At 29.5% G+C, this 25251-nt stretch overlaps 2 protein-coding genes across 2 annotated transcripts; one reads left to right on the plus strand and one right to left on the minus strand.

Annotated features, from left to right (window-relative positions):
* Nucleotides 1-4025: 4025 nt before the first annotated feature.
* Nucleotides 4026-10857, minus strand: LOC130962228 (MLO-like protein 1). Its single transcript, XM_057888382.1, has 13 exons — nucleotides 10582-10857; nucleotides 10038-10282; nucleotides 9806-9922; nucleotides 9671-9731; nucleotides 9069-9169; nucleotides 7493-7567; nucleotides 7310-7398; nucleotides 7103-7152; nucleotides 6277-6317; nucleotides 5654-5863; nucleotides 5502-5569; nucleotides 4842-4902; nucleotides 4026-4441 (listed from the first exon to the last, which is right to left on the minus strand). The coding sequence occupies exons 1-13, from the start codon at nucleotides 10766-10768 to the stop codon at nucleotides 4208-4210; spliced, it is 1539 nt and encodes a 512-aa protein (XP_057744365.1). The 5' UTR covers nucleotides 10769-10857; the 3' UTR covers nucleotides 4026-4207.
* Nucleotides 10858-20796: 9939 nt separating this feature from the next.
* Nucleotides 20797-25010, plus strand: LOC130961189 (subtilisin-like protease SBT5.4). Its single transcript, XM_057886934.1, has 10 exons — nucleotides 20797-20850; nucleotides 21796-21828; nucleotides 21966-22075; nucleotides 22172-22269; nucleotides 22358-22525; nucleotides 22753-22858; nucleotides 22978-23524; nucleotides 23601-23695; nucleotides 23782-24356; nucleotides 24469-25010. The coding sequence occupies exons 1-10, from the start codon at nucleotides 20797-20799 to the stop codon at nucleotides 25008-25010; spliced, it is 2328 nt and encodes a 775-aa protein (XP_057742917.1).
* Nucleotides 25011-25251: the final 241 nt, after the last annotated feature.

Genomic DNA, 25251 nt, shown 5'->3' on the forward strand with positions numbered 1-25251 from the left:
ACCACTTACGTTCTACATGCAACACAAGCTTGAATGTGTATCTCTTAGATTTCCCAACAGAATCTTCGTGGTATAAGCTAGATAGATGGCGGCATTTATCTGGATCCGGAAAGTCCAACCTTGTCTGTGGTGTTCCGAGTAGGATCCTGGGAATCCGGAAAGTCTCACCTTGTCTGTGGTATTCCGAGTAGGATTCCGTTCATGAATGACTGTGACGTGCTTCAAACTTTAACCTGCTGGGCGTTAGTGACAAACGCAAAAGAGGGATTCTATTCCAATAGAAGCGGGAACCAACCGGTGATTGGCCGTACTGTGACAGAGTGCGTGCATTAGCTTTCACTGCGAGGATGGGATGTAGCTATCAACCATGGGTGATGCCTCCAGACTGGTTAGCTGTGCGAGTGACAGCCGCACAGGTTATTTCCCCGAGAGGAATGAAAGTAGCCACAGTTGATGGTGAACCCCTATACAAAGCTTGCCATGGAAAGGAGTAAGAAGGATTGAGTAGAAGGAATAGGAGATCAGGCGTCCGAGAGCTCTACAGCATCTCCATTCCGCTTATCTGAAATTCCTACCAATGAATCTACATAAGTATTTCTATCCTTTTTATTATTTATTTCTTTTTATTTTCGAAACCCATAAATCAATATTTAATTTGCCTGACTGAGATTTACAAGGTGACCATAGCTTGCTTCATACCAACAATCTCTGTGGATTCGACCCTTACTCACGTAAGGTATTACTTGGACGACCCAGTACACTTGCTGGTTAGTTGAACGGGATTGTGACTTCAAATAAGGACAATTATTGAATAAATCTAATTACAATGAATCAGAGCTAAGAATAAGAATCACAATTTCGTCCACCACCTATTCCTTTAGATTCACCAAAATTTTCTTTTAATGTTCTTCTAATAACTTCTGCCGTCTCCCTCCACATCTCTTCCGTGTTTCCATTCCCATCCCACTTTGCGTCCTCTCCTACCCGTCTTGGGAAGCTTCTTTGTTTCTCACCTTTCATCCGCCACCACCTCGTCTTTGGGTTCTTCGTATAATGTCTTTTCCTCAACTTTTACTCAACGCAAAAATTCATGATGAGCTCCCTATATTGTGTTGTCAAACTCTCTCCCGGTATAATTTTACAATTAATGCAAAATTTTCGATCGACTCTCCTTAACAAGAAGAAGTCGATTTGAGAGCTTCTCATGCCACTCTTATAGGTTATAAGATATTCGTCTCTCTTTTTAAAACATGTATTTGCGATGAGAAGATCAAAGGTTGAGGAAAAGTCCAAAATAGTTTTACCATCGACATTGATCATCCCAAAACCATGGCCTCCATGAATACTCCCATACCCAGTCACTTCTCTCCCAACATGGCTATTTAAATCTCCTCCTAAGAAAATCTTATCTCCCAAAGGTATGTCTTGAACCGAACTCTCTAGATCCTCCCAAAACCTTATCTTGTGTTATTCGTCCGAACCCACTTGCGATGCATAGGCGCTAATCACATGGAAAGCACCTCCCTCCACCACAAGTTTGATAGAGATGATCCAATCTCCCACCCTCTTGACATCCACTACGTCCTTCTTCCACTGCTTATCCACAATAATTCCAACCTCATTCCTATTCTTCACCTTTCCTGTATACCAAAGTTTGAAACCAGAAGTATCCAACTCCCTAGCCTTCGCACCAACCCATTTTGTTTCTTATAGGCACATGATGTTAATCTTCCTCCTAGTCATGGTGTCCACCACCTCCATGGACTTTCCTGTTAGAGTGCCTATGTTTCATGTCCCAAATCTCAACCTTCTGTCGCTCCGACCTTTATCTTTTACTTTGTGAACTAACTTATTTACCCTCGTCCGTTCACAAAAATGCGAGAACCATTGCTCATTTAATACTACATCCGGGCACCGATGCAGCGGCTCTTGCTCATTTGACACTGTACTCGAGCCATACAGCGCGTTGCTTCCGGGCAACGACCTAACTTTAGCGCAATAATGTCTTTGATTAATGTCATGGGGATTCGATTATATTTTTATGTTGGTTGTCGAAGACCTAACACAACTCTTCTCCCTTATTCAGGTTTAGGACTGGTTATGTACCGCAAGTGTAACATAGGCAGAATTAACTTGATAAGATTACTAAGACAAAATTAAAAGAATATTTAATATTTATTATTTTTCTAAATAAACATCTATTTGAAAATTAAGTTAAAATTTAAAATTAGACCCTTGTTTCATACGGAAGAAATATATATCCGTGTGTGTGTGAAGAAATGGCTAAAAGAAATTACCAGGGAGAGGATGACTAAAGAAATGGCGTGGTTTGTTTTTTCAATTACATTAATATTTTAATGTGATTATTAACAAAACTGTCATTAGTATATTAAAGTTAATTATTATAATATATTAAAGTTAATTATTATAATAATTAACTTTAATATACACATCATATTACTCAATTGCAAATTACGTTTTAGACTGACAAACTACTGTATGTTGTGCCAATTATCAACAGGACACAGAAGATTGCCATTTGTCACGTGAAGACTCAACCACACTATTTCTGTAGGTTTGAATATTTATAACAATCTACACGGTAGCATTGACCATTAACTTAGGTTTGTTTTTCTTCTTTGAAACGTGCAAGTAGGGATAGCAATGGGATCCAAGGATCTGTTTCGTCTTCGATTTTTATTTAGTAAAATATCTTTTGTTTGTATTCTATTTTTATCATAGATCATTATTTTTTTTTTCGTTAGAGAGTCAAATATCCAAGATATCAGTAAATATTAAACTTTATTTTTTTAAAAAATTAATACAATTATTATAAAATACAATCAAACACAAATTTAATTAATTAATATACACAAAATATTCAATATACAAATTAAAATAAAATATATAAATTTAAATAATTAATTATTACAAATTTAAATATTATACACATCATTAATTTATTTTTTTATAAAACATAAAAAAAATAAAAAATCATTAAACATATACTTATATAAAAATATTTAAATATTTTTAAAAATTTTATGAGTTTCCGTAAATTAAGACAAGTACCTTCATTTTTGTTCTCCTCCTTTTTTTTTTCAAAGTTAATACTTTTATTATAATTAAATAGTTCAATTACAATACCTACACGATCAAAGATAAACATATACAATAATAAAAAAATTGGGAACTCAGAAAGAACAATACCAAACTAAAGTATTAGGAATTCAGAACACAACGGTCAAATTATTTTTTTCTCTTTAGTTTCGGTTACTATGTCTTTCAAGTGGTCTAAATTCTTCTACAAATGTTAGAGTTTGGGATAAAATTTTTCAACTTCAATTATGCAATTTTAAAAAATGAGAGTTTCTGGACAACCAGATCTGTCATAGAAGGTAACTCACTTGACTGATTTTTTCTTTTTTATCTCTTCTTCTTCTCACCGCTTCTATCAACTGACACCACCACTCCCATGGTTCTATAGTCGGATCTCTGGGAATCAAACTTGTTACTGGTGATTGATTCCAGACTTACACAACTCCCAGATAGAAGATCAAAGCATGGAGGTGTGTTTCCGGTAGTGAAGAACATCACGGGCATAAATTGGAGATCTTAGGTATCCTCTCATAAAGATTCGTCTTCACCGCTAGTCCTTCATGAGCTAATTTCCATAGAAAGACTTTGATTTTTGGTTGACATCGAACCTCTTAGATGTTTCTCCATAGTTGTCTACTTTAAAATCTAACGTGAAAATTTTCGATAGATTTATGGCAAAATTTGTAAGCTACTTCATATCCCGTCTTCCTCCTTAAATCAAACAAAATTTACTATTTACATTTTAAAAAAGGATTAAACTAAACTAAACATAGTAAATAGTAATTAATTACATTTTCTTGTGCTAATATTCTTTATTGGTGTCCTCTAGCTATATTGTGAAGATGTGTTGTTTTTTTTAGATTATTTTTAACAAGCATCTTAAAAAAATATTATATAAAAAAATTCGCCACAAACATTTACGATAATTCATTATTATTATCGATAATATTCATAAAGAGTGATCGTAGATATTTTAGATACACATTTATAAGCACAAAATTTTATTAACAAAGACAAAACTTTTAACAACACTAAATGTACATATTAAAAATCTCATTTCTTTTTTATATCCTTTTAATTACTATTAATTATTGGAGGCATGCTCTGTTTAGATTGGGACAATGGAATTGGCATGGTCTTCTGGGGGAGATGCTGAAGCCCTCCTGAAAATTGAGCCAAGCTGAACTCCATTATTATTATTATTATTATTATTAGCGGCGGTTGAAGAACCGTTGTGAGAACTTTCAGGTCTTGGTCCTTTCTTCTTTGCCTTCTGTGCCCAACCAACAAGCTTCACTTGTAATTGCTCATCAAATATTGCCTTCTTAAAGTGAGTTCCCATCTGCAAACATCAATGCAAAGGGGCCTTAATTTTGAATTTCAGCAAAAAATTAGGTGTAAATAATAATAATAATAATAATAATAATAATAATAATAATAATAATAATAAAAAATATTTTTTTCCGGTTTCTCACTATTTGTTCAAAAGAAAAAGCGTCTCTTTACAATTTGAAAATTTTTAATTGATTTACAATTATTTAAATAATTAGTCTAAGCAGTTTTTGTCATTGGTCTAAAGATTCCTAAATCCTAACATATCAATAAGTCACTGTTTACAAGACTGTTTAGACTAATTATTTAAATAGCTGAAGACTAATTAAAAATTTTCAAATTGTGTAATGTTTTATCCTTGGAACAAATAGTCTCTTTCGGATAGAAAATAAAATAAACTCAAAACTCACCTGTGTAACGAGAGCATAGAGTGGGAGAGTGCTGTAACTACATAGAAGCTGAATAAATACCCTGCAACCCCCAACATAAAGAATTGATAAGAATATAGACTAAAGAGAAACAAAAAAAATTCAAATTCAAAATGACACACACAATAGTGATAATATGATATCATCACTTATGAATTTGATATATTACTACTATTTTCTTTTGATGTGAGTCTTTTAAAATCATCCTTAATCCTCATTATTTTATTTTTAGTAATAAGAGAGAGGAATAGAATATTCATAAAAAATGCAAATTTTAAAATAACATGTAAAAAAATTTTAATTAAAAAAAATTTAGAATTTTTTGTCACTCTCCACCGGATTTTGCGTAAAACATTGACAATAATTGTTATTATTTTTTAAAATATTTTTTTATTATCATCAAATTTAGATTGAAATAACTCGGAAAAAAGTGAATCTATATTATCGTCGGATTTATTCAACGATAATATCATCAATTTTTTTTTATCGAATACAATCTAAACAATAAATAAAATTTTCATAGAATTTCTATTAAAAATCCAACACTAATTTCAACGGTAATTAACGTTTTTCTTATAGTGATTATCAATTAGAAAACAACAATATTCTTAAGAAGTAACAAAGTATATATATTATATTTACCCAATAATGAGCCTTGGAACAATGTAACGAACTTGACCCATTATACACGAGTCAAACCCATAAGTAACCTGAGAGACACAAATAATGTTGATAACGTTAAGAAAAAAAATAATAAATGGTGGTGGAAATAAATGAGTGAAGAGAGTAAGTACCCAAATCCAGAAGAAGAAAGCAATCTCAAAAGCATTTTGGAAAAGGATGAAGTGAATCAAGAAGAGAACAATGCGAGGTCGGTGAAACCAGAAGTGATCATCAGATGGTTGAACCACCAATTCACCTTCAATGGCTGCATGCTTCTCTGCCACTTCATGTGCTAATTGGGTTATTACATGTTCCAGCTTTGTCCCTACCGCAAGCAGCACCTGTTATATCCACAAAATCCAAATTATATTAAAAAATTTTCAAGTATTCTTCTTTCAATTATTCGAATAAGTAATACTGATGTTCTTAAAACCATTGAAGCATGAGTATTTCTTAAATACTTGAAAGTTGAAACACATTAAATTGAGATATTTTGGTTTTGGTTGGTGTAATTTTATTTTATATTTTTAGTTTTGGGTTTGAAAAAATCAAAATATTTGGTTTTGATTAAGATAGTTTGTTGTTTTGTTTGTTTTTAGAATGCTAACATTCATTGAAGATCATATATTATATATATCATGTTAGGATTTAATTGTGACAACTTAGGGTCAATAAAGCAATTTCTTTTGAAAATTTTAAGAATAATAAATGTTTAAGGACCAAAAAGAAGAACAGAAAAGAAGAGGATACTAACAATGACAGGGATGAAAGCGATCCAGAAATATGTATGCCAACCTGGAAGAGTCGAACAAGAGTTTTAATTAGTGACTAAGAACATTATAAGCAAAAGTACATTAACCATTTTTTTTAAATAGAGTAAAGTATTGTTTTTGTCCCCAACGTTTGGGGTAAGTCCTATTTGTATCCCTAACGTTTAAATCGTCTTATTTCTATCTCTAACGTTTGTAAAAGTGATTCAATGTTATCCAACTATCAATTATACTAACAAATTAGATTATATTTTTTAATTATTCTCACTTGGATGTATTCATTCTCAATTAGGTCTCACTTGGATGTATTCGATTTTAATATTATACCCACTATTTGTGTTTAGATTCAATTATGTCCCTATAAAAGTCAATTATGTAAATGTTGTAGGAATTAGTTTCAACTTTTGATGAGCTATTTTTCGAAGTGGATCATGGATTCTATCCTAGACATTTGTATTCTAACTTAAAGAAAAGATTTTTAAAACTCAAATTAAAGCGTTCATGATGTATAATTGACGGCAGAATAACATTGAATCACTTTTATAAACGTTACGATACAAATAAGACGATTTAAACGTTAGAAACACAAATAGGACTTACCCCAAACGTTGGGGACAAAAACGATGCTTTACTCTTTTAAATATTACGTGTATTTCAAAAATTTTCCATTGAATTAGTTATTTCACATATTTTAAATGTATATATATTTTTTTAATGAAAGTCTTGGGTGCTATGTAATACTATATTTAAAACTCCAGAACAGGATCATTTAAAGTGATAATAATAATAATAATAAGTTTTGTAACATACCATTGACATTAAGCAACAAGAAGATGACCACAAAGATCCAAAGATACCAACTGCAGCAACCATAATAATTATTTAAATATTAAAAAAATCATGATCAAATTTACATACAAATTAAAGAGCTAGCCCAAAAAGAGAGAAATTTGATCATTAACTGATAATATAATAAAATTAATTAATTTACTAAGTTATTGTGAAGAAGAACTATACCTTATACCAACAACTTTCTTGAAATCATCTTCAAGAGCACGAATCATATACTTGTGAAAATTAAACTTTGGATTTCCCCTGCAGTGGGTCTACAACAGAGACAAACACAAAAATAAATAAATAATAATTCAAATATTAATTTGGTGCTTAATTAATATTTAACATGGTATGCTAGAATCTTACCATAATAAAACCAAGCCTCAATGTCACATAATCTAATTTTGTCACGGATCCAAAAAATTGCTTGAAAAAGGATTTCTGAAAGAAAATTAGCAACAATAATGTTAATAAAAACAAGGTAAAGGCCCTTAAATTTAATTTCTAAAATTACTAATTTGTGAAAATTTTGTGTATGTAGTCCACACTCTAAACAAAATTTACAATTTTTACTCCATCTAAAACATTGATAATCCGAACATGAATTCATGTAACCTCTTGATGGGAATCAAACGTGAAAATAAAAAATAAATATATTTGAAAGTGAGATTTAATATGATAGAGACCAATGGGTATATAAAACCACTGTTTAGGTAGAAATAAAGTCATCAAGCTACCCATGTAATTAAAAAGATCAGAAGAAAATGGTTAATTTACATAAATTACATTAAAAGAGAGTAGAAGAAAGTGGTTGGAATTTGAGGGTTTTGATAAAGACAACTAATAAAAAGAGTTATCTTATCTATACATAATTAAATATAAATTCTACTAACACTTAACCAAACCAATAATGAAAAATAAAAACTGTGTGTTAAGATAAAATATCAAGCTAAACTTTAAAAGGATGACAAATTAAGTGGTAGTTTAATAAACGCAACATAAATGCTATTCTTACAACTTATTCAAACACCACTCCAAATAAAGTTAAACCTTCCATAATTACGTAATTAAACCTTCCATAATTACCTAATTATGTAGAGTTCAACTAAAGAATTAATTTTTTTAATTAATATTTAGTCAACTTTTTTAACGAAAATATTTGATAACAAAAAGTAACCAAAACAATTAGAACTTATCTTTTTAGCATTCATTAATTGTTTTTAGAATGAATAAATATTAAATAAAATAAATTTGGTCTTTTTTTGTTGTCTCTCTAGCATTAGTTACTATACTAAACTCCAAATTCTCCAAAAATGAGATTAAAAAATTAATTTTATAATATAAAAAATTGGTTAATATTAATTACTTAAAAATTGTTTTTTTTTTATATTTTTCAATTATGCATATGCGATATATCATATGAGGAATCGTATGAAGTTGAAATTCAATTTCTACTCATTAAACTAAGAATGCATAATTAGTGCATGAGATGAAAAAAAAAAAAAAAAAACCATGTGACGAATTTTTTTTATAAAATATTTTAGATCAATTAATCAAATTGCATTTATGAACACATAAAGTTAGATATATATATTCTAAACACTTTTCTCCAGTAAAGGAGAGTTATATATAAAAGAAACAAATACGGCATGTGTGTATATATACATATTTTATTTACATAGCTTTTAATAGAAGCATGAAATCTATATGTCTTCAAGGGGGAGCAATTTCAGAGGGTTTAACTTGACATTAGCAAATTTTTTATTTATTTTAAAAATTAATTTTAATATATTGTTAGTGTAAGATAATTTTATACGTGTATCTAATTATGTAATGTCACATCAGTAAAAACAAATGTGATTTCATAATTGTATAAAATATTTTATACGGTTAGTGCATCAAAATTAAATTATTTATTTTATTTAGAGATTAAAAAACATACCATCCATCCTAAAATAGCAGAATCTTTGCCAAAACCTGTGAAACGGTCTCTTATAAATTCATGTTGATGAACTTCAGTCACCATTGGCCTTGGTTCCAAAACTATGCGTTACACAAATTTCATATAAAGATTAGTAAGTCAACAAGTTAAAACTTCAAACAGAATAATAATTTTGGGAGAAAAAATAAAAGAGATGCACAAGAAAAATATAATTTGTAAAGTTATTAGCTTTTATAAAGTGGGATTAATTGATTTTAAACTTGAAAGGCATATATACCAAAAGTTAAAACAAAATATTCTTCATATTTTTTCTTTTCTTTCTTTAAAACTAGAGATTGCTTTATTTTCATGAGTTACACATGAAATACAATTTGTAAAATTATTGTCAATGCTTTTTATGGTTTAAGAAATCAGAAAGACAAACTTTTATAAAGTAGGATTAATTTAATCATTTAATTGATTTCAAACTTGAAAGGCATATCAAAGAGTCAACACGTTAATGAGATCATTAGAAAAACAGAGAAATTAAATTCAATATATATATAATATAATTATATAAGTGATATTTTTAAATATATTTTTTTGTTTTTTTTTTGTTTTACCTCGTTCTGAATTATAGTTTTCTTTTGCAATAGCGTCTTCCCAGTTCTTCCACTGTCGTATCTATAAATGAAATGGCATTTATTGTTAATAGAAAAGAGCTATCAACAAATTAAATTTAATAAATAGATACTCACTCTTAATCCTCCAAAAACTACTGTGAGAACACAAAAGGTTACATGAACTATAGCTAACACAAAAATGAAGATATGCAAGTGATGAAGTGCTTCAATGGACAATAGAGGCACCTTGCCCTGAAAATAATAATAAATAAATAAGAATTTAAGAACAAAAAATTTTCTAATAAGAATGAAATTGAGAAGTTTATTATATCTACAATATGAGATGAGATAAAAATTGTAATAATACCTTCCGAGCGCAATATCCAGTTTGGGACCCTGTTTCTGCTGATTTGGAAGCTTCTAGAAGGTGCCTGAGATTTCCAGAGAAAGAGAAAAAATTCTGAAAATGTGATGTTGTTTTTGTTTCTTCTTCTTTATCCTCAAATTTACATGGAAGCATGTGGTGTGTCCAATGCTCTGGCACACAGATTCTTATGATCCCATTTTGTGTTACCGTCAGAAGCAGAGATATAAATCCCATCAGCATCAACTCTGAAACAACAACAAAATTAAATTCCTTATTTCTTTCTTATAAATTTACAAATTTAGTTAAAAAACCTGAATTATTTAATTTGACAGCTAGAATTAAATAAAAAATCATGTATCTATGTATAAATATTTGAAATTATTACTAATTTAAGGTAACTTAGGCTTAGCACAAATTAAAATACGAGTCAAATAACATTTATTGTGCGATGAAGTTAGTTAGTAATTCGGAGAAGAAAAAGAAAATTGAGTTGTTGAAATGATAATTAAGAGAATGGATGTGATTATCGGAGAAGATTTGAAACCTTCTTTGACTTTGAGGAGAGCTTCAAAGAGTGGCTTCTGGTTCTTCCTCTTAAGAAATTTTCCGGCATAGTGAAGAAGACGCTCGGCGAGGAGGGAAACGGCCACGATGACGGAGCAAACGACGGCCACAACCCACGTCGGAGTGAACTCCAAATCGTTACCTTCTTCCACGCCTCCGCCGCTCATTCTGGCAGTGATTTATGATCACTTTTGAAATTTCACCACACCAAAATGCTTTTGTTCGTGCCACCACTGCAAACTTGCGCCTAATGCGCTCTCTGATTCTTGAACTTGGAATTCAATATATATATATAATAACATTATCATAAAAAAATATTTATATTAAGTGTATATTAAAATTAACTATTAAAATTAATTATCAATATAAAATATATGTCAAAATATAAATACACATTAAAAATAAATATAAATATATTAGTAATTAATTTAATAATTAATTTTAATATATAAATAATATTTTTATAAAAAAATTATTATTTTTATTAATTGTATAAATAATTATTTAAAAAAATAAATATAATTATATAATTTTATAAAATATTTTATAATATTAATATATTAAAATTAAAAAATTTTTATATATAAAAATTTTTAAAATAAAAATGTTAATAAATAATAAAATAATATTCTAATTATTTTTAAGTTAAAATAGTAAAATTTATAGATAATAAATATTATAAATATAAAGGTAACTAAAATATTATTTTATTATTTTACTAATATTCTTATTTTGAAAGAAAATTTTTTTCATAGGTAGGTAGATACACAAGACACAACGACCTTGACCTTGCACGTCTATTGGGATTCGTTTTTTTTAATTAATTAGTAGATTATTATTGTCCCTTCCTAGAGTAAAGACTCTTTCAATTGGAAATGGTTTCGTCCACGGGTATATGTCAGTGAAAATTCAGGTGCGGACTTTACGTGAAGTTGATAGTTAAAAGTCGTTAGATAAAAATTTAATTAAATTAGTTAAATTATTTAATAATTTTTAATTATTAACTTCATATAAAGTTAATTATAGTTAAATTTTTACTATATATTATATAAAAAATGTTAGGGGCATAGATTGAGACCAAAGAGAATAATAATTTTGTAAAAAAAAATCATAATTATTATAATTTTTGTTGCACAAACACAATTCTCTGTTTTGCGTTTTTTGTTTCTTCTCTTCTTGTTTTATTTTAGTGGGAAAAAAATAGAAGAAAAATGAAGAAAAAGAAACATAGAAAGAAAGAGAAGATGCAGGAAAAAATATAAAAAAAAAAATAAAAATGGAGACGATAAAAAAGAAAAAAAAAGACACAAAGGGTGCACATGTAAAAAAATTAAAAAAGGTGAGGTATTTGAGCGAATATAAATTCGTATACAGTTGTCTTGTATAAAATTTACCATTGAAAATAATTAAACATCAATTTAATTAAATTTATATAATTATTTAACTATTTTTAATTATCAACAAATCTCCACCATGAGTTTATTTGTCTATAAAATTAATTTCGTTACATTTTCATTTATTTTTATACCGAGACCTATTGCATTTTATTTAAGTATTTAACTATGGTATGAACATAAAGCATAAGTGTGATAATTGAATTTTTTACTACGCGGTGTAGACATGGATTCGGTCTCTTTGAACGAGTAAGGACTAAGGAAACTATCAAGCCACGTTTTCTATTTGCAAGTTTTTTAAAACAAATGGTAATTTAAAACAAATACCGGCTAAAAATTTACTGAGAATCAGGGTTCTTCTGAGGAAACTTCCATCCACATACACTGTACTCACTATTAATTCGTCAAGAGAAAAAAAAAGTACATACCTACTACTATTACTCATCTAAACAAAAAGTGTTTTGTTAGGTAAACAATAATTTTTATAAATAATATAAATAATAGATTTTAAAATTTATTTAATAAAATAAAAAAATATTCTATTCTTAAATTATTTTTTAAATTTTAATATTAAAATAATTATTTGTACACATAATAAATTGGATATTTAATTTTTATTAATTATGTATAAAAAATCAAAATAAAAAAAATAATTATCTAATTAAAAATAATAAACATAATCATCTGGATACTTATTAAATTAAACATCTAATATATCAATTATTCATATTATTTAATATTCTCATTATCTAAAAAAAATCAAACCACAAATTTGATACTTAAAAGAGTCTTCTGAAGTTTCAAATTATGACTTCATGAATTATTGGCACTATTATTGTAGGGTTCGATTTTTTATATCTTAAATTATTCATCCATGTATTTGTTTTAAAAGTTCTATAATATTTTAAAACTCAACCAATATCTTAGAGCGAGGTGTACAATATTCGATCCACCTTAAACTCGATTTGGATTCAAAATATATTTTTAACTGGTTTGAGTTTGACTTTTTTATGCGTGTTTTTTTTTTTTTTTTGAATTGAGTTTGGACCATACTTTACTTTAGATAAATTCGACTTAGTCCAAAATCATGTTTTATGACTACAACATATATATATTTTTTAGTAAAATTATTAAGTAAATGTTATTTTTTAATTAATATTTTTATATTATATAATATTATTTTTACTTAGTAACAATTTATTTTAGTATAAATATTATGTAAGTGTACTTATTTTAGTAAAACAAATATTTTACTTTTAAAATAAAGGATAAAATATTAAATTGGTCCCCTACGTTTACGTTTTGATATAATTTTGTTTTAGTTCTTAAAGTTTAAAATATTCTATTTAAATCTAAAAAAAATTCATTTATTTCAATGTAGTTCTACTGTGAAGTCAATGTTAAATAATTAATGTCACCGTTTCACCAAATTTTAATGTCCTTCCCTGAAGCAGAGGTATAAACTCGAGGGACACATGATTAGCAGCGAATGCATCACTCACTTTTCGCAAGGAAGTTCACAGGTGGAGATGACGATGCTTTTATCCTCGTTAATTATTTAACATTGACTTTACGACAGGACTATATTAAAGCTAAATAAAACTTTGTTGGATTCAAATAGAACACTTTAAATATTAGATACTAAAATAAGATTAAGTCCAAAAGTAGAAAATCAATGTCACGGCCCAAAATGAGCCATGACCGGCGCTCGGGAAAAAAAAGTCCCCTAGCAAGCCTAACCAACTCAAATATAAGTTGAATAAGAAAGTTACAAATATTTTACAAGTTATAAAATAAATAATTATACATTTTTAACGAAATTAGAATAATTAATAAACGGTTGGATCGTGCCTGTGACATATGGAGCATATACATCTAAGAACTCGACAAAAATAGATACTCATTGCAGATCGTGACTCTTGATTAGAAAGTCTCACAGAGCCAAGTATTTATTCCTGAAAAATATTTTTTGAAAAAGGGGTGAGTTTTGCAATTCAGTGACTAGACAGTACATCTATAATTCACATGAGATCATATAAATATTATTATAAAAATAAGATTAGTTAGAAAATAATAATTCATATGAATGAGTGAATTAATAAGGGAGTTCTCATATAGAAATCAAATCAAATAGTCCACACTTGGGTGGCTCCACCTCTAAGGGTAGCCCTTTTCTCTCGTGTGTCCGTACGGAATAACAGATCCAACGTGTAACGTGTAGCCTACACGTTAGGCTAGCAACGCCCCTGCTAGCTAAGGTCTGAGCCAGATGCATCTAGGTTAACGTCATAACCGCCGTTAACTATGGTTTTCTAATACGAGCCTCCCAAACCAATTCAAAACATATAATTTCAAATACACCCAATCTTTGATCTTTCAAATATATACCATATCAAATCAAAACAAATAATACTTTCTCATCAAAATCCTTTTTAATCATATGAATTGTCCAATATACTTTACAAATTCAGAGTATATAAGTGCGTATCAAAAATACTTCAATGTTCCAAAAACACATTCAAATATAATCTAATATTCTAAAATAATACAAAACTTCATCAAACATGTATACAGTCTCATGTGCAGATTGGAAATCTGAATTTCACAAAAATAAATATTTAGTTCTAATAAATCCATTATTAAAATCAAATTCAAATCTTTGTTGGTAATTTGTAAGTATAGTCATAAATTCAAGCATCACATATCAAAATAATTATAGATGTAAAGTCAAATAATTATAAATGTAAAGCCTACTCACAAAATTGGTACCAAGGGACCAAAGAGACCAAACCCAGAGTGCCAGGATAAAAGGTGAGGAAGGTTGAAGCAACATGGAATGAAAACACGAAATTTGGACGGGGCAACAGAAAGTTGCGGCTGCAACAACATAAACTTCATGTCTACCAATATACACACAAATCAATGGAGCAATGACAGCATCATCACTGACAGCCCTAGTAGCAACAACATGGGGCAACTACAGTAACAATGGCAGCGAATCCCATAACCTATGGTGGTTTAAAATTGAAAAAAGGCAGAAAGGAAATCAAGATAGGACAAAGTCAATAATAGAGTTTTATGGCAAGACAAGGCAGAACAAGATTAGTTTTACCAAAGAAAACAAAGAGATGGAGCATGAACAGCTCTGGTGATCCTCTCTAGCATCGACGATAAAGGACATAACAGAACAGCGGTGGTGACAATTCCTCTCCTCTAGTAATGACTCCCGCAGCAGCACCACAAGCCTTGATGAACAGCAAAGAGGCAGGGCTCAGCCCCGGCGAAGCAAAACAAGGGCAGAATGCAAAGCAGGCAGGCAGGGGCTTTAGCAGCCTCAATGGCGAGCTCTGACGGTGGCAGTTGCTTGGCGGTGACAGCAGTACAGCTCCATTCCTCTCTCTCTCTCTCTCTCTCTCTCTCTCTCTCTCTCTCTCTCTCTCTCTCTCTCTCTCTCTCTCTCTCTCTCTCTCTCTCTCTCTCTCTCTCTCTCTCTCTCTCTCTCTCTCTCTCTCTCTCTCTCTCTCTCTCTCTCTCTCTCTCTCTCTCTCACATAACGACACAACAACGATGTCAATGGCGGCAGCAGGACCAAGCCTTGTCGTGTGGTCTCCCTTTTTCCTCCTCTCTTCTTCTCTTCTTCCAATCTTCTTCTGTTTCCCCCTCTTCCTCAGTTTCTTTTTCTCTCCTTTCTTTTTTTCCTTATGGTTCCAGATTGAGAGAGAGTGAGAGTAACTAAGTGAGTGAGAAATGTTAGTACATATATGTGAGAAGTGAGAGTGAGTGTGTATTTAAAATTAGGGTTAAATAAAAACAAAAAGGAATAAGGATATTTTAGAAATTTTAATAAAATTAGATAGTAGTGTAGTAATTAAAAACTAAATGTATTTTAATAAAGCTATTATAAAAATATTATTTATTTATTAACTTGCTAATTAGTTTCTAATAAGTACTTTGAAATTAAATTAGAGATAATTCAATTAAATTTTTTTTAATCCATAAGATTAAAGCATTAAATTTTAAATCTCAATTATTCAAAATAGATAATCAAATTTTTATTATTTTCAAATTATTAAAACTTTTAAATATTAAATAAGAAAATATCTAATAATTATGAATATTATATATAAGGGTCCTAATAAATTTTTAAACTCAAAGTATCATCAAATTTAATTTAATTACTATTAATAAAAATATTTCATGAAAATAAATTTCTAAACAAGGATAATGAATCATAAATAAATCATTATTTAGTTTGCAAAAACTTGGGTGTTACAATCAATGTAGTATATTTTATTCTAAAGTAAATTAACATAAAAATTAATACAAAGAAATGATTATTATTAGTATTATTATTATTATTAAAATATATAAGTGTACTTATGAATTTTAAATTAAGAAAACATATTTAATAAAAAAAATATATAAATATAGCATGTAAATTTCCGTGAGAAAAAAAATAAATATTAAAATGGAGAAATAGCTTTGAATATCCCCTGCTCTCCGTTGTATGTAAAGTATTACAGCGTAGGACAGATTAGTGTTGTTACTGTCCTCGCTGATTTAGTAGCTTTATATATTGTATATATAGAGAAATAGATTGTGACGAGAGAAGAGTAATTCGGAGGTACGAGGGAAGTGTTTGAGATGAGTCAATGTCTCAATCATATATGAGCTGAGACATGTGAGAGACATATATGGATGTTTAATTGAGTTAATAATAGAGGGATGGGGTCTTGGGCTGTTGCCCTATATCATGGAATGGAGGATCATGATTATTACAGCGGAAATTCAGGTGTAGTCGAGAATTATTAGATAAAAATGTTTAAAATATATTTTTAAAAATATTTTTTAATAATTAAAATTTAATATATATAATTAATTAAACTATATTTTTTTTATTAAAATTAGATTAAATAAATTAAAAAAATTGATAAATTAAATCTTATATCAGTTTAAATTAATATTTTTTATAAAATACAATACTCTTATTTTATATATAGAGGTTTTTTATAATAGAGGTATTATAATAATTTTTTATAAAAGAATATTAATTTAGACTGATTTAAATTTTGGTTGATTGATTTTTTTGGCTAATCAATTTATTCGATTTAATTATGACAAAAATAATATAATTTAATCGATTATATATATTAAATTTTAATTATTAAAATATATTTTAAAAAAATATTTTAAATATTTTTATCTAAATAGTTTTTTTAGTCAAATATATAAAATTTTTTATTTACATAAAAATAATTATACCTAAGTTTTTATCGATTATTATAATTTCAAAATCATGGATAAGATCATAGGTGTTAAAGGGTTACGTTGGAGGGTTAGTTACCACTACTATAAAAGATATTATTAGTTTACATTCATGTACAGAGTTTAAGGATACATAGCATATAAAAATATGTTTTATTTTTTATTTAAAAAACCTCTTTATATATATATATATATATATATATATATATATATATATATATGTATTTGAGTTTTTTCTGATATTGTTATGCTTTTTTTTTTTAAGCTTTGTGTAGTAGAAATTCTTGCTGATTTGATTGTCTGCTTTGATATTTTGATGAAAGTTTTTTTATGTTTGAGTTCTCTCAATACCTGTTTAAGGATCATGTTGAGAAGAAAACTATATAAAGAAAAAAGAAACTGTTAAACGGATAATCTTTATAAACTTCGATGCTACACTCTAAAATTTGGGGACTAATATGGTCACTTTAAAAAAGTTGGTTTGGATATTTACATAAGTGTATTAATAGTCATATTTTTTTTAAAAAAAATGATATTGATTAATCATAATTACAAATGATTTACATCTTAAGATTAAAAATTAAATATTAATATAAAATTTTACGAATTTAATTTTAATATATAAATAATATAAATTAAATTTATGTATTTATATAATTTTTTAGTAATATTTTTTAAATAGTAAATTTAAAAATTCATTATCTTTACTGATGTAATAATGTATAATAATATATAAAAATTAAATTCATATTTTTGCGTAAAAATTAGAATTTTTTGTTTTTGTCTGGTATGGACATGGATTTTGTCACTTTAAACTTGTGAATTAGTATTGAACTAAACTAAAGTAGGTAAATAGTTAAGGCACGCTTTGTTCTTTGTATGTATTTTTTAAAACCTAATTGACTGAGAATCAGGTTTCACCTTGGCAAATAAATCATCTAATAACTCTTAAACCGTCAAAGAGATAAGTACATAATATTAAACATATAATTAAATAAGAAAAAATGATCAAACTTAATACTTTTTAAGTTTTGAAAGATCAAATTGCTATATTGATTAGTATATAAATAGTTTTTGAAGTCATTGCCATCCATTTGCTGCTTGAAAAGTTAGGACACTTGAATTTTGAAATGTTTGCTTTAAAAGTTAGTTTATTCTTAATCACTCTTAACTAATGGTTCTTATTAGGTACTATTTACACTTATTAATATTCTAAATAAACTAAACATTTTAAGCAGATATACATTCCACAACCCCGCCCCATCTCTAATTTTGGAACAAAATACAACTAGTATAAATTTTTATTTTAGTATAATTTTTTTATGCTTTACTTTTCTTTTACTAAAATACCCTTTATTAAGAGTTATATACTTTTTTATGCAAGAAATATGATATTGATTAATTATAACTGAAAACTAATAAATTCAAATTAATTTCTCTCTTTAGATAACCGATAAAAAAATATTTTTTTTTCTTAACTATTAATTTTAAAATATTAATGTATAGTTTTACGCTAAAACTGAAATTTTTTTCTGAAATACTATATTGTTGTGTAGTCACTCATATGACTTTGATAATTAAAAAACATTATTACGTCATCAAAGTTATCATATTTTTTTTATTGTCCAATTCAAGATTATATCCCTTGGACTTGCTTTGACGAGTATTCGGTCCATCTCCTCCAAGTATATTTTATTAATAAGGGGAGGTAATATTTCATATCATAATTTTATTGTACTTCGTATCTAGAAGAATAAGTCTTTTCTATTTTGAATTTTTTAACTTTTTAAGTGACACAATAAACAACTAACTTTTAAAACAAAAAACAGAAAATTTTTTTTCAAGAATGAATTTAAATATCAGTTGTGTAACTTATAATCTATAAAACAGACATTTTAAGGCTTGTTTGGTAAAGATTTTATTTTTTAAAAATAGTTTATAAAAATTAATTAATTTTTAAAAGATGGGCTTTTAAAAAAGTGTAGCATGTATATTTAGTAAATCAAATTAAAAATGACTTTTAATAAACATAAACAACACCAATTATGTTATAATTACATTTGATAAAATAGCTTTTAAAATTTAAAAATACTATAAAAGACATTAATTTAAGCGTTATATTTAAAAATTAGTTAATATATGATGTTATATCAAACTTTTAAATTTTAAAAAATACAAATCAATTTTAAAAATTCTATTTTAAGTGTTTTTAAAAATACACCAATCTTTTAAAAATTGTAAACACAAGTACAATGACATCTTATTATTTATAAATTTCGGTTTCATGATGGGGAAAAATATAGGGCTAATAAAAAAAAATGCATCTAATTAACTAGTCATCTTGATCATATATAAACCTAACAAGATCAAACTGCATTGAGAATTCACTCATTGACTGTATTCAGAAGCTTTGACCATGGAAAACATGATAAAGATTTCACAAAGCGAGGTTAGTTTGGTGACCTGGTTGAAACGACGGTTTTCGATAGCGTCAACGATCCTATTGAGATCGAAACCGCCTCTAGAAGTTTCGAGGACGGTGCCATCTCTCTTTTATGCTAGTACTTGCTAACCTCTTAGAATCTTGCATGCATGCATGGATATGTTAGTGTTGCAAGTGTGAGGAGTATTGAAGTTAGTCCCACATCAAAGAAAGCATGGAAGAGTGAGGAGTTTATAAGATGAGAGACCCATTAACTTAACACCTTAAGGTTTTGAGTTGGATGTGGTGTCTTCTCATCCTATGTTCTCTCACTTGATTCCTCCCCGATTGTCGAGAGCTCTCCACGGTTGGCCCAACAGGATACACCTACATTTTTCTAAATTTCTTCTTCCTTTACTTTTTTTTAATGAATAACATTGTATATATATTAAACTTTTCTTTCACCTTAACTAATGACAACAATAAAAAAGTCTCGTGAATTCAGCCCAACAAAATACATAAATTCAATTACAATTTTAGTTTTTATTATCTTATCTTATCTTTGCTTTCATCTTTTATAGTACAATATTCTATATATATTTAGTTTTATCCTCATAATTTATAACACACTTCAATACAATTCAATCATTCAATCAATCAATAAAAGTTTGTATTCTTTTTTTTTTTATTCTTTCACAATTTTATTAATATACTTACGCAAATAGTCGTCACTATTGGGTTCAGCCGTTCAGGTGCATTCCTTCGATGGCAAGAGCAACAACAACATTAACAATACAATAATAGTAACAATAATGACATTAACAATAACAATAGCGCAATAGTAACGGAACAACAGAATTAACAACATCAACCATAGAGCAACAAAGCAAATTAATGACAATAACAATTGTTTAATTAATAAAGACTGATTACTTCTTACTTGGTAAGAAAAAATTCATGATTTGTATCCTGTTCAAAAAATAGAGATAGGAAAAAATAAAGGAAAGCAAATTTTGGTAATTTAATAAAAAGAAGTAAATAGTCCTACATACTAAATTAGAGTTTGATTTAGATAGTTTTCTTGTTTTTTATTTTCCCAAGGAATTTTGACCGCATGAAAGGAATTCCTTTCTTGTTTGTAAAAGAACTTGTTCTAAGTCTAGAAAAGGTAAATTTTAAGAAAGAAACCACATATGAAGTATAATTAGAGTATTAGAATGACAATGAAAAGTATCTTCATTCCCGTCAGAGTGCTAGCATGTATATTTCGCATGGGTATTTGGGACAATCAACCATATCTCATACTATTATTATTAACCTAGCCAAATTTAGAAGGATGTCTGCAGATTTTGTAATTTATAATTATTAATTAGTCATCAATAGTATTTTTAATGGTGTAAAATTAGATCTAATAATAAAAAATTACTCATTTTTTTATTAATTAAATATGATCAAATTTTAATAAAAGTGCTAATTCTTTAAACTTTTTTTATTCTAGGGAGTACCCTTGTATTCATCCATTAAGATATTTAGACAAATTAGTTCAATTATAACTTAATTTTAGAGAATATTTTTATATTCATCTACTAAGATATTTGATACATCATTCACATCCTCATCAGCTTATGAATCCTATTATGATTATTACTATTTATATTAATATCAATACTGACACAATTTGAAAATAAAAAACTAAAAATTAATTTTTTAATTTGAATGCTTAACATAAAAGTTGGTTGAAAAAAAATAATTACTAACAAAATATTTTTTTTAATATTCAAAGTTTACAATTTTGTTTTAAAAATAAAACAAAACAATCTAATCACACAATTCTGACTACCTTCTTGTATAATTTCAACCACTTTTCAAAATTCAATCTATTCATATCTATAACTTTCTTAGTATTCAAAGTTTAAAATTTTCTTTAACAGTTTTTCAAAATTCAATCTATTCATATCTATATCTGTATCTATAAATACACACCATCACTCTCTGTCTATTATTTATTATTTTTTCAAAGTGAGAGATTGAAAACAGCATAACAGAAAAAATGTGGCCCAAAAAGTATTCATTTTTTCTGTTATCAGCTTTAATTTTCTTTTCTCTTTTCCAGGTCCCTACCGGTGCTGCTCTTGAACCCAAGAAGGTTAGCATGCTTTTATGTCCCTCCTTACTCATTCACTCTTTTATTATATGTTTTCGTTTTTTGTTTTGTTACAATGATGTGTTACATTTATTTATTGGTTTTTTCACTTTCTTTTTTATTCATAACAAAAATAAAAGTCATACATAGTGTACTTGGGATCACATGAACACGGTGAAGAAGCTACAGATGCTGATTTCGATCGAGTCACCCAAACTCATTATGATTTTCTTGGATCCTATTTGGGAAGGTACTTAGTATTTACTAATCAATGTTTAATACTGTTTGAACGTACTAATACTGAATATTATGCGTGAAAATTTGACTTGTATTCATTGCTATGCAGTTCTGAGAAAGCAAAAGAAGCAATGATTTATTCTTATACAAGGTATATTAATGGCTTTGCTGCAATGCTCCGAGATGAAGAGGCTGCTGAAATTGAAAGTAAGATCTCAATAAAATAGTTGACGGCGAATAGAAAAAGATTCAAATTCTAATTTTTTTTTCAAAATTACTGTGATTTTTTATGTAGAACATCCAAAGGTTGTGTCGGTGTTCTTGAACAGAGGATTGAAGTTACACACTACACGGTCGTGGGAGTTTATGTCAATGGAGCACCAGAGTGGTGTGATTAGCCCTGCTTCGTTGTTTAGCAAAGCCAGGTTTGGTGAAGATACCATAATTGGGAACTTTGACACCGGTAAATTTTACATCTTTCTGCCATTATTTTCTTGTAGCACATCAATTTCAAAAGTGACTAATAAAAGTACCGTATACTCTGTCCTTGTTCCATTGGCAATCTGGCTGTCTTTAAATAAAATATAAAGACAAAAATGTGCAATCACAATCCATATTGTGAAATGCGCTGTGATTTCTTTCATTATTCTACATGCTTTTTATGAAAGTTTGATTAAAATTTACGTGTAGGTGTATGGCCAGAATCTCCTAGCTTTAGTGATGAGGGCATAGGTCCTATTCCTTCAAGATGGAAGGGATCCTGTGAGGATGGTGGTCCTGACATTCGTTGCAACAGGTGAGATTTTAACTTCTTTCTTTCTCGCCTTTTATTCACTCTTGTTTTATTCTCTCTATAAAGAACAGTAGTAGAAATCTTAAAACAGTAACAGAAATTTAACCATATCCTGATTACAGGAAGCTGATAGGAGCAAGGTACTTCAACAAAGGGTATGCTGCATATGCAGGGCCTGATACGCTGAAGAACGCTACTCTTAACACGGTACGAGATTATGAAGGCCATGGAACACACACACTATCAACGTTAGGTGGAAACTTTGTCCCCGGCGCTAACGTCTTCGGCTTTGGCAATGGAACCGCGGAAGGCGGCTCTCCCAAGGCTCGAGTGGTTTCTTACAAGGTCTGCTGGCCGCCAATTTTTGGCGACGCTAGCTGCTTTGCAGCTGATATCATGGCAGCTTTCGACATGGCTATACATGATGGTGTGGACATTCTGTCCCTCTCCCTTGGAGGGGTACCCATTCCATACTTCAAAGATGGTGTTGCTATTGGCGCATTCCATGCTTTCAGAAAGGGAATCACCGTCGTGATTTCTGCTGGGAACCAGGGACCAGATAGTGGATCTGTCTCTAACGTTGCGCCTTGGATGCTCAACGTCGCTGCAAGTACCCTGGACAGGGAGTTTAATGCTGTTGTTGAACTCGAGAATGGAGAGCGCTTCAAGGTAACAAAAACTTTCAAAAGGTTCAATCTTTTACTTAGACGTGGATATCAATTCTAACCTTGTATATACTCTCAAGGGTGAAAGCCTTGCTCCTGGTATGCCGCAAAAGAAATTTTACCCACTCATCAGTGGTTTAGATGCAAAATTGGCTAATGCAACTGACCGAGACGCGTAAGAATCCAATAACCTACTTCTTGAATTTAATTTTTCCAATTCCGAAGACATAATAAACTGTTTCTTGTTTGGTTGTGGTACAGTCTTATGTGCAAGATAGGAACAATTGATCCAGAGAAGGCGAAGGGAAAAATATTGGTTTGTAAGAGAGGCGCTACGGCGAGAGTGAAGAAGAGCCTTGCGGCTATGGAGGCTGGTGCAGTTGGAATGATTCTTTGCAACGATAAGCTCAGCGGTAATGAGCTTATAGCCGATCTTCATTTTCTTCCATCATCACATATCACTTATGAAGATGGCCTGCAAGTCTTTGCATACCTAAATTCTACAAAGAATCCGATGGGATATATTGTTCCACCCGAAACCAAGTTGCATGTGAAGCCTGCTCCATTCATGTCATCGTTCTCCTCCAGAGGGCCCAACACAGTCACCCATGAGATTCTTAAGCCTGACGTCACGGCCCCGGGAATCAACATCATTGCTGCTTTCTCGGAAGCAGCTAGCCCCACACAAATGTCCTTTGATAAGCGCAGGGCTCCATTTGTCGCACTGTCCGGAACATCTATGTCTTGCCCTCACGTCGCTGGAATCGCCGGCCTTCTCAAAACACTCCACCCTGAATGGAGTCCATCAGCTATCAAGTCCGCCATCTTGACATCCGGTAACACAATAAACTTATTTATCTAAATAAGTGGACATTTTTCAAAATTTTTCAAAATAACTAATTATCAATTGATTATTTAATTTAATTTTCTGTGGTGTACGATTTTCAGCTGGGACAAGAGACAATAAGGGTGAGCCAATGCTTGATGGGGATTTTAAAGCAACAACACCATTTGAATATGGTTTTGGTCACGTGAGACCAAATCGTGCCATGGACCCTGGCTTGGTCTACGATACAACCATAGATGATTACCTCAACTTCTTGTGTGCCATTGGTTACGATCAGAAACGGATCAAGGTGTTCTCCGGCGCTCTTCATCATGAGTGCCCTCATGGAATGGGTGTCTTGGATTTCAATTATCCTTCAATAACGGTTCCGGTGCTGTACGGTCGGGTTACTGTGACACGCAGGGTGAGAAATGTGGGTTCGCCAGGGACTTACGTTGCAAGCTTCCACAACATTCCTTCGGGACTTTCTTTGTCCGTGAATCCCAATGTGTTGAAGTTTGAGAGCGTGGGTGAAGAGAAGAGCTTTAAGGTCATAATAGAGGTCGCTAAGCCAGGTCGCGCTATAGTCTTTGGGGACCTGATTTGGTCCGATGGAAAGCATTATGTCAAGACTCCAATCACCGTTGGTGGAATCAAGGCTTAATTAGATTAGATTTTAGTAAAGCAAATAGCTTATTAGGATGACATTTTTATTTTTATTTCCATTTTTTCTTTTTTATTAGCTTAGTTCTCAGCAATAATCCGGAGGTTGGAATAAGAAATTGGAAATAATGGAATTTCGAATGTTATTATTTTATTACTGCGCTCTTCGTCTATTAAAGTATGCATTAAGTTAAACTAGTTTAGTACAGAGAAAAAGTAAACAATCCTATTAATTATAACTT

The sequence above is a fragment of the Arachis stenosperma genome, chromosome 2 (genome assembly GCF_014773155.1).
Source record: "Arachis stenosperma cultivar V10309 chromosome 2, arast.V10309.gnm1.PFL2, whole genome shotgun sequence".
Lineage (NCBI taxonomy): Eukaryota > Viridiplantae > Streptophyta > Magnoliopsida > Fabales > Fabaceae > Arachis > Arachis stenosperma.